Below are 10,514 nucleotides of genomic sequence, written 5' to 3' on the forward strand. Positions count from 1 at the left end.
GAGGCATTTTGGAGGATACCTAAACCTGCAGTGGCTGATTTACTCAATGCACATAAAAAGCATTCCTCTAAAAAGCTCGATCTCATTTGCCGTTCTGAAGCGGTGCTCGGCAGCGCGGCGCTCTGATGCCTCTGTTAGGTAACACACCGGCGCTCAGAGTTATATCAGAGGTGACACCCCATCACCACTATAAATAGCTCTGCACTTTCCCCCCAGGAGCCCAGCTGAAGCCTTCTCCCCGGCATCTGATCACTTGTTTGTAGGCGACTGACATCACCCACTGCTGCTTTGTCTCTGTGACTCTGTGACTCTGGCACATGACACACACACACACACACACACACACACACACACCCTCGGCGCTGTAGTAGCTTCACCACTCCTCTCATCAGCTCCCGACGCTTCACTCTGCAGACCGTCCTCCTCAGGGTTTACCCTAAACTACATTTAATACTAACTCACCTAATCACTTCACACGCTCTCGGCCATTACTGAGGAAAGAGAATTTGCACGCTTCTCGATAGTGTAAGTAAATAAAACGGCACTTAATTGGTGGGGAAGAGGATTCAGGCACAAGCCTCATAATGAGTGGGAGGATGAGGCAAATGAAAGTGAAACACACACACACACACACACACACACACACACACACACACACACACACACACACAAAAACAGACATCCAAACCCTGCAGGCTGCGTCTGACCCCAGTGAGTCACCGTCTACACGAGCTTCTCCAGAACTGGGCCTGACTCAGTAACGAGCGCAAACATTTGTGAAGTGCACTTCTGCTGCTGGTTACTGTACAAGGCTCCAATCTGGAGCTGGGACCATTTTAATGAGTTGGTGCCTCCAGTTCAGCTCAACAGAGACGTTGTTTTCAGTTCCTAGAGTTACTTTGAGGCTTTTTTCTCCTTTTATTCCCACGGCTCCTGATGGACTTCATTACAAAACAAACACAAGGTGCTGATTTAACGGTTTAACACGTTCTTATCTTCTATATTAACAATATAAGAATATCAGTGATTGCTTTGTTATTACAATGAGTTTATAAGTCGTGAGCAGCAGCTCTGTCAGTGGTTAATCCAACATTCGCTGGTGTTTTGGTACAAGCCCATTTTAAAGCGTTCATAAGTTGTGACTAATAGTTTTATCAGTGGTTAATAAATCATTTCCCAACTCCGGAAGCCACTGAGAGAAACAATTTTGGGGTTGAAAATAACAAAAATAGTGATTATTAGACCGCTTAGCTTCCTGGAAGCAGCTCGGCAGGATGGCTGCCAAGCCACTGACCACTGTTCAAGATTGGCTCCAACATTTGTAAGCGTGAAATCACTGGATATTTTCAGAGAGACATCCGGACATTTTCCAGCTTCCATTTTAGAGGAAAAGCGGATATTTCTGAGCAATTCTCAGCTGCTTGTGCCGTCAGAACCTGATAAGCTACGTCAGCACCTGCATGAATCCTGTCTTTGTCTCGTGGCAGCTCTCACTGGCTTTGCTTTGGTCCGTCTGGTTGTATAAGCTGCCATCAGCAGCTCTGGACATGGTGGCTCACCCTGTTCCTCCATTTGTAGTAAACAGGAGGATCCAGGTCTCTGCAGCTCACCAGCAGACTGGACCGCCTCTTTCTGGAGTTCTCTGTCCTGATTGGATAAAATGAGCAGGGATACCAGAAACACTCTTTCACTGCATCAGCTGGAGGAGCGGAGACGTGGTTTTCCTGACCAAACACTCTCTGACAGTGAATACTGTGGGAATAAGAAGCTATTTAACACCTTTATCTCAACAAGAAAATAACACAGCAGCTTCCATATTTATAGCCTCTGGCATGAAAGCTCATTAGAAAGTGAGAATCTCTTAATTAACGTAAAATAATGTAACTGCTGACATGATGGCTTATTAGAAAAAAGCGAGGAACCTATTAGCATTTATGAGCCTCACAACATTTATAACTGGATTGTCACGGACTCAAACTGAATGATCATCCAAAAAAAAAAAAAAGCTATCAATTATTGTATCAATTATTGTTTTATTTATTTATTTATTTATTTATTTATTTATTTATTTATTTAGTAGCAGAAACTGAAGCAAAGACTAAAGAACAAGACTTCAGTCGATGGTTTCTGCTGACATTTCAGTCCTCATGAGCACAAACTATTCCTAAACGAACTCTCATCTCCTCCTCTAGCTGTGGCTTTTTGTATATTTGTGCGCACCAGACAGCAGTTGTGATCGCCCGCACAGTGAATCCACAGTAGCCACGGGGCTATAAATAATTCATTTCAGGAAAAGGATCTATTTGCCCCCGTGCCTCTCCGGCGCGCGTGTGCACCTGGTGCCATTTGGTCACGGCGGGAGCGTCTCCAGTCACCCGGGAGCGCATCCCTCGCATCCCCCGGATTTCTCCGCAAACCTTTCGCCTGCACAGATGCACATCGATCCTGAACGAGGAGTGATCAATGCGAACTCGCGCGTGAATAACTTCAGCGGGCTGATTGATTTTGGTTTGGCGCGCAAGTTTGCGCAAACGCACGAACAAAACAACGAGAGGGGGGAAAAGAAACAACGCAGAAGTACTCCGCTGTACGGAGCGAAGCGTGACTTTGGAGGTTTTTGCGACGGGCACAAGTTGTCCCCATGTCTCCCATGTGAGATGTAAAACGGCTCATTCACCTCAGTGAGCATGCTGCATCCTCTCCTGGTCCTCCTCACTCTCCCTGGCGGACCTGGATCTGACGTGCGCGCATTTTGAGAGCAGCTCAGAGGCACGTCTGCTTCACTTATTCATTTTTCATCTCGCATTTGACAGATGTTAGAGGGGAATAATCGGTAAGTTGGAGGAGGGAGATGGTGGCGGAGGCTGCTCGCTTCAGCACGCTGGACAGCGCTGGTGGAAGTTGGGAGCGGACGGCGACGCGCGGACGCACCGGGATTTAAGTGCAAGTGGACGCGGTGAAGCGACCATGGTTGATTCTAAGTGCTCATTACCAGCGACAGGCAACCCGAGAGGGCACTTTCCGGAGTGAGACATGGACTTTGCTGAGATCATCTTCGCGTTGTTCATCGTCGTGGTCGCGGTCGTCTCGCTGCTGTCCAACTTGTTGGTGCTGCTATGTTTCGTCCACAGCACCGAGATCCGCCGGCAGGTGCCCGGTGTGTTCACCATGAACCTGTCCTTCTGCAACATCCTCATCACCGTGCTCAACATGCCGGCCACTCTGGTGGGGATTATCCGGAAGCAGCAGCCGTTTGGGGATTGCGCTTGCCACACGGTGAGCTTTCTGGAGACCTTCCTCACCGCCAACACCATGCTGAGCATGGCAGCGCTCAGCATTGACCGGTGGATAGCGGTGGTGTTCCCGCTCAGCTACTCCACCAAGATGCGCTACAAGGACGCGCTGATCATGGTGTGCTACTCGTGGCTGCACTCCTTCACCTTCTCCCTGACGGCGCTGCTCTTCTCCTGGGTCAACTACAGCGACGTGTACGCGTCCTGCACGCTGCAGCCGAGCGACGGCGCCGGCGACAGGGTGAAGTTCACCATCTTCACCGTCGTCTTCCACGCCACCAGCTTCATGCTCTCTCTGCTCATCCTGTGCTTCACCTACCTGAAGGTGCTCAAAGTCGCCAGGTTTCACTGCAAGCGGATCGACATCATCACCATGCAGACGCTGTTCCTCCTGGTCGACATTCACCCGAGGTAGCGCGCAGAAACACCCCGTCTCGTTTTTCTTTTACTCAGTCTCGTCACTTTGAACAGAATGTTAAAAAACGACTTTTTTGTTGTGGTTTTCAGTGTGAAGCAAAGGTGTTTGTCTGAGCAGAAGAGGAGGAAGCAGAGAGCCACGAAGAAGATCAGCATCTTCATCGGCTCGTTCATCATCTGCTTCGCTCCCTATGTCATTACAAGGTAAGTTGGAAGTCTGTTAATGGCCCGGAAATCACTGGATTTACTTTCAAACTCAAAGATAAATGAGCCCACATGAGCAATTACCTTGTGAGTTTTGTGAACGATATTAAAACAACAGCCTGAATTCAGAGGAGGCACTGTGTAGAGATGAAGAAGGGATTCAATCTGTTAAGTAATGAGGTAATAACACAAGCTCAGAAATATTTATATTTCCCATAACAGAATAAAAAAGCTGCTCTCGAACACTGTTTGAAGTGAGAAAAGGTGGCAGGGTCCGCCACACATAAACAAAAGTGAAACAGTGCAGGTTGTGTTGTTCTAGAGGTTCGGTTTGTTTGCTCACTTTATTCCGCCGTGAAAACGACGACAGGTTGTTTAAAAGTCAGTAGGTGATGATCTATTCTTCCCCAAAAAACTGCACATCGCACCTTTAATGAGGCGTCAACATCAGCATCAGAGACGCAGACACGTGTGTCCCAGTCCACATCATGGGCGTCCGTCGCACCATCAGCAACAATTCATCGCCAGTGCATCCTGATCATAATCATTTATATAAACCATCGTCTGTCGCCTGCGTCCCTCCGTCAGCAGGTGGAAGCCGTGCTGCTTCCACAGAAACACACTCGGAACAGTGTCACACAAAAGATCCTGTACAGGTCAACACTGATAGAGGAGGGAACAAAGAGGAAGCGCTTCAGGGGCCCCTCAGACCTTCTGTCAGCCAGCTGTGGTGCTGACGAGCCATCAGTTCGACAGGTGTGGTGCAGATATGGGGAGAGAAGAGGGCAGATGTGGACTGACCTCCTGACCCGAGTGACCGTGGGCGCCACGCCGTCCAGCTCTGATGGGTCCTTCCTCCCGCTGTGTCGGTTCTGTTTCAGACCCGGCGTGTCCCACACGTCATCTGCCGACGGTGACTTCATGCTTCAGTGACATCCGAGTTACGTAACGTTGCCTTCATTAGCAGAACACGAGGTACTTGTACGTGAGCGTGAGGCCTTTTGAATGTTTAAAAGGCGAAGAGCTCCCTGGTGTCGGCGCTCCCGGCGGATCTCTGCCCCGACACAGAAACACACTCTTTCATCTCATCCGCCATTCAGATACGTGTCGCTTTAGAATAATCCACATACAATAAATCAAGCTGAAGAGCACAGAGGCATCAAAAACAGGCCACTGTGATCGGATCTGAGTCTGACATGGAAACAAATTCAGCTGATAACATGAAGTCAAATTACTGTAAAGGACTTAGCAGTTTTACAACCCACCAATAAACACGAAGAAGAAGAGGAAGAAGAAGAAGAAGAAGAAGAAGAAGTCTGTTTTGACTCAACAGATCTTAATATTAATCTAAATCATTCGTCTTTGCTCACAACATCTGGACCTTTGGAACCCTCAGCTGTGTTTTTTGGGTCTGAGACTGACATAAGGGAGTAAAACAATGCTGATACATCAGCTGATATTCTTTTACGCACGTATATTTTCATTGATCCCTCAAATTTGGTTACGCGTGACAGAAACACGTATGAAACACAGGCAGACATGACATTTTATTGTCCAAGCGCACTGATTGGCCAGCATATACGGTGATAGGATACATCTGTGCCAATATCGTCTGATAATATCAGCAGGCCAAGACATCGGTCTGGCTCTCTCATGTGCCAGAAACAGCTAATTATCATTTTGTCCTTATTGACCGAAAAACACATATCACACATCCTCAAACTGATCCATTAATCAGCGGCAAACTGTTTAATAATTCTCCCTTTAACTTGTGTATTTGATTTCACCTTGACATGGTGAGTGCACACGTCAAAAGAAAACATGTTTTTGTGCAGGTCCTGTGTGTTCAAAGCTCTGTGGGTTCAGTATTACCTTACAAAAAGAGCGCTGGATTTGAAAAAAAAAAAAAAAAAGTACTTTATCTAGTTATTTTTCTGCTGCCGCCCCTTCAGGTTGGCCGAGCTTCTACCCTTCGTGGACATCAACCGCCACTGGGGAATCATCAGTAAGTGCCTGACATACAGCAAGGCTGCGTCCGACCCCTTCGCCTACTCCCTCCTACGTCAGCAGTACAAGAAAGTCCTGGTTACTGTCGTCAACAGGCTGCTCCGCCGCGACCTGTACCCCTCGTCTGGCCACAACAGCTCTTTAGACACGGAGAACGACTACTGCCTCCAGAGGATTAGCTAATGGCAAATGCGCGGACATGACAGATACACACTACAAGCCAAAAATAAAAGGTTGCCTCTTGGAAGGAGGTGGGCGGAGGAAGAGAATGAGGAGGGAGAGAGAGGACGGAGAGGACAGGATATTGTTGGGGAAGGGAGACAAGAGCAGATAGAGGGGACTGATTGTGGGTGGGGTGGGGTGGGGGGGGGGGGCGAAGAGAGAGCAAACACGAGGAAGATGGTGGGTGGAGAAGAATGAAAAGACAGCAGCGACGGGGAGGACGAACGGGCGAAAGGGGAAGACAGATAGGGAGCGACGGGGGCGATGTGGAAGGCGTTGGTCTCAGACGGTAACCGAGGGATCTGTGAGTCATCTGAGACGAGAACACACACAAAACCACACACAGGTCAGACAGTTTCATCCCAACCAGGGTTCAGTTTCAGCTCAGACTGAAGGTCCGACTGCTGGAGACATGCCCCTGTCTTCTCTCTGAGAGACACGTACGTAAAGTGGCCTTTTGTACTGTACTGACCACGTCGTAATGATTCTGACAAACCCACACGCGGTGACCTTTCCACTGCCGCCAGGACGCAGGGACCAGGCAGGACGCTGACGGTCGACAGGCGTCAGAGTGAGGACGCGTAAAGACTTCCGGATGACGTACCTGTGGAGAAAAACGCTGCACATTATCGCCATGTCCTGTAATTAGACTACTGCTGAGGTGTCACTGAATATTGATGCACTTTGTCAAATTTTCTCAGAGCTACTATAGTTACCGGAGCCAAAGGCAAATAACATTTACACCATGATATTAAATGACAAGAATGGTGATATCCTTTTTTTTTTTTTGTTTTTTGTTTTTTTTGTCAACAAGTGCCATGAAACGACCGAGTCACTCGCCCGGCACCAGGCCCGCCGCGTCCCGCTGAACACTTTAAAGACACGAGGCAGTAAATGTGTGGAGACGACAGAGGTGTGTTAATGTATTCATCCAAAATACATGTGACTCTTTAAAGGGTGACTCCGCCAGTGTGTTGTGGAGTACGGCTGCACACTGTATGTGGCTCCAGATGAAGCTGCATGGAGTCTGATGACTGGCTTAGTCGCTAAATTGCATTGTGGGTAATGTAGTGCCACATTTTCAAAGGCCTTCCATTGGTCTAGTATTACAATCCTATAACACTGCTGGACTCATTAAGGACTGTTTAAAAACAAATGGCCATAATCGACACAGCAGAACCGGAGTTATCTCCTTTTTGCTCCACGTATACTTTTATAACTCGATGCCTACATTACCCACAATGCAAACTAGCCTCTGAGTGACTACTACCCTGAGTCAAATTGATCAGATTACATTCATGCTTCCTCTGTAAACACACTTGTAATGTGATGTGTAACATTGACGGGGACCCTTTAAGAAGATGGTCCTGGATATATACATATAAATATATAGTTTGATGTATAAAAAGAAAAAGTTGAATAGTTTCCCAAATCAGCAGGGCACTTTTTTAGCAATCCTTTCTCACAAAATGAGACAACAGTAAATTCTTGTTGGGACTATTTTCAGTCAGGTGCGGATGAATACACACTTGCTGCACTGGTGAGGATTAATGTCTGAAGTACCGTGTGTGATTGTTTGTGGCCTGACGTGTCGCTGAGGGCAGACGAGCCTCACTGATGTCTTTTCTTTGCTCTTCTGACTTATAATCCACGTAAAGTAAGCACATTAGTTTATGTGACTGCCAGGTGTTAGGTGGTTCTCCACACCACTTAGTCTGCAAAGCATCTCAGTTTTGACACGAGTGTCGCGTAATTAAATCCGACTCTCTGGTGAATGAAACCGTCGTCCTGAGTCCAGGAGGCGGCGACGCGACCGAGGTTATTTAAAGACGGAGCACAGCTGCAGCACCGACTGCACTTGTTAGTCAGATCACCTCTTTATCCGTTTTGGTCTTTTTTTTTTCCATGGGACTTTTTGACACAGAAATGTAACTGGAGTTCTGTTTCTCAGTGTGAGTTTGTAAGTGAATGTACTAGAGATAGCAGCCCACTTTGAGCTGGAACGCATCTGTACAACTGTGCTTTGTTTCGCCAGTTGACTGGAGCAAAACGTTTGTATGGATATTTACTGATGTTACGATGTATTTTTCACTGTACAGGAACATGTTTTTGTCTACATGAAAGGGCGAGCAAAGTGATGTAGCATAGGAACGCTTTCAAAGTGCTTCAAACACACCGTTTTTGTGTTTGTGCCAGATTTGAACATGTGACCCTTTTTCAGCCGTTTCGACAGCTGTTTTGTTATTAAAGCTCAGTTCCTTTGGATGTACTTTACGCACATGTACTTTTCATCCTGTGAGCCACTTGCTGTTCCTTGGCAGTGTGATTAGCTATTAGTGGAATCTGTGCAATAAAAGCTGGCAATTATATAGCTATTAAAGATATTTATCTTTTCACAGCGACGTCACTGAATCCAGATGATGCCCCTCTATTTAATTTGTGTGTTTGCAAATTGAATTCAAGCAGCACGACTGAAGGTCCTGGACGCTAAACGGCAAACAGCGGGACTTTGATTCTTTTATTCAACTGACAGATGAGGATTAAAGGGAAAATGACGTTCAATATTCGGTATGTGAAACTGACGGATCCTGGTAAACCTGAGAGGAAACAAAACTCTTGTGGCTGCTCGTTCACCTCCAGCTGCACGACTGTTTCTGCCTCACAGTGTCTCAGCTTCACCGTCCTCGTGGACTAATAATAACCTCTACGATGAACGGACGAGCAGTCTCTCCCTTATTGCCGGAGTGTAATTAAAGAGACAAGTCAAAGATCACTTTTGCAGATTAGTGATTCAGATTTATTCAGACTCTGTAATGACTCAGGCTTAATTTGATGCATGGAAACAGACCAACAGTAATTATTTGCAGCATTAAGTGAGGGGAATCTCCATTTTTTTCCTGCGGCTTAATTCGTGCAATTCATGCTAAAATCAGCTGAAGGTTGCACCGGAGCCCGGGCTTTGCTATAGTTACACATTTTCTAATTAACCCCAATAATCATAAAATGAATACTGGTGATTAAAACCGCTCGAATGGAAAATATATGCAGAGCAACTCACGTGTTGCTGCTGCTCAAGTCCAAAAGAACGACAACTGAGACGGACGACTTAGTTTGACGGGTTTCGACACGCGCTGTGAACTACGTTTTCCACGTGACCGTTAGCATTTGTAAACTACTTCATCCAAATGACTGTAGCTATGACTCCTCTTATGATTAACAATCATAAGGAGGAGCATTTAAAGTCTGCGGGCCCTGTGCTGTGTTAACACCTTCAGACACGCCGAGCAAGAAAAGTCATGACACCTTATTGTTTATTGCCCAACATTTCAAATGTAATTAAAACACAAGTATCGGAGAATATGAATAAAAAAGGTGACGCATCAATTCAGAATGAAGTAGTTTTGAGGCCGGACGCGTTGCGCTGCATCATCATCAACTTTTGGAGGGAGGGTAAAGAAATGAGGCGTGAGTGTGAGAGCGAACTGCTTTGAGCTCAGTGCAAATGCTAGCGTTAATGCGTTAAGCGTTAAAAGATCGGGCCTCGCTTCTCCACAAACTGAAGTCCTGGATAAACTGACGCGGTGATGCCGCCTGTTGAAAAATGACACGGATTCTTTCGGTCGCTGGGGAGCAGCTGACAACAGTGTGGTCTTTGCCAACCCCTGTGGGGAACAATGCTCCTCTTGGATCACCAACCAGTCACTTACAGCCTCTGCTGTTTGGTGCCGAGCACGTACTGTTTCGGCACCAAGGGATTTCTGGAGCTTTTCCTCTGGAAACATTCGCCTGCTCGGGCTGAACAACTGTGGCATGAGAGCGATTAGACTGAAACAGTCAGGCTGCATGACGCACAAATGAACGATGAGCTGACAATCACCACACGCCTGCAGTCATCATGAAACCTGTTCCCCAAGAGCACACAGTTCAACCTCATGGTGGTGCTGGAGGAAACGTCAGAGGGTTTCATCCTCTGGAGAACATGAATCTCTTAACTTTCACCGAGATGTTTCCGTCTGGATGGATGCGGCCGTCACTGAGCCATGTTGAGTAAACTTTATATTTCGACTATGTTCAAACGTACAACTCTTATAACCCAAAGTGTTCAGTCTCCTCACCTGAAGAGACTGGAAGGTTTTCACAACATTGACTGTGGTTTGGGCTTCATTCCTCACACTGAACCACTTTTAAACCTACATATATTATCTTACAGCTGAAGTTCTCTACACGGGTGTTTGTCCAGCACAATAAATTGCAGACTGTTATTCTCTCTATGATCTCTAACAGTCAGTTTAAATCACTGTCTATAAGTGTTTCCGTCTGCACACATCCAATAAGGTGTCGTCTCTCCCAGCGGGCCTTTATGTCCATTCA

General features: G+C 46.7%; 1 protein-coding gene across 1 annotated transcript; it reads left to right on the plus strand.

Annotated features, from left to right (window-relative positions):
• Positions 1-2,088: 2,088 nt before the first annotated feature.
• Positions 2,089-6,242, plus strand: gpr78b (G protein-coupled receptor 78b). Its single transcript, XM_037112605.1, has 3 exons — positions 2,089-3,704; positions 3,801-3,914; positions 5,867-6,242. Exons 1-3 carry the CDS (start codon positions 3,034-3,036, stop codon positions 6,102-6,104), a joined length of 1,023 nt encoding a protein of 340 aa, XP_036968500.1. The 5' UTR covers positions 2,089-3,033; the 3' UTR covers positions 6,105-6,242.
• The last annotated feature ends 4,272 nt before the right edge of the window (positions 6,243-10,514 follow it).

Source organism: Acanthopagrus latus, chromosome 10, assembly GCF_904848185.1.
Source record: "Acanthopagrus latus isolate v.2019 chromosome 10, fAcaLat1.1, whole genome shotgun sequence".
NCBI lineage: Eukaryota > Metazoa > Chordata > Actinopteri > Spariformes > Sparidae > Acanthopagrus > Acanthopagrus latus.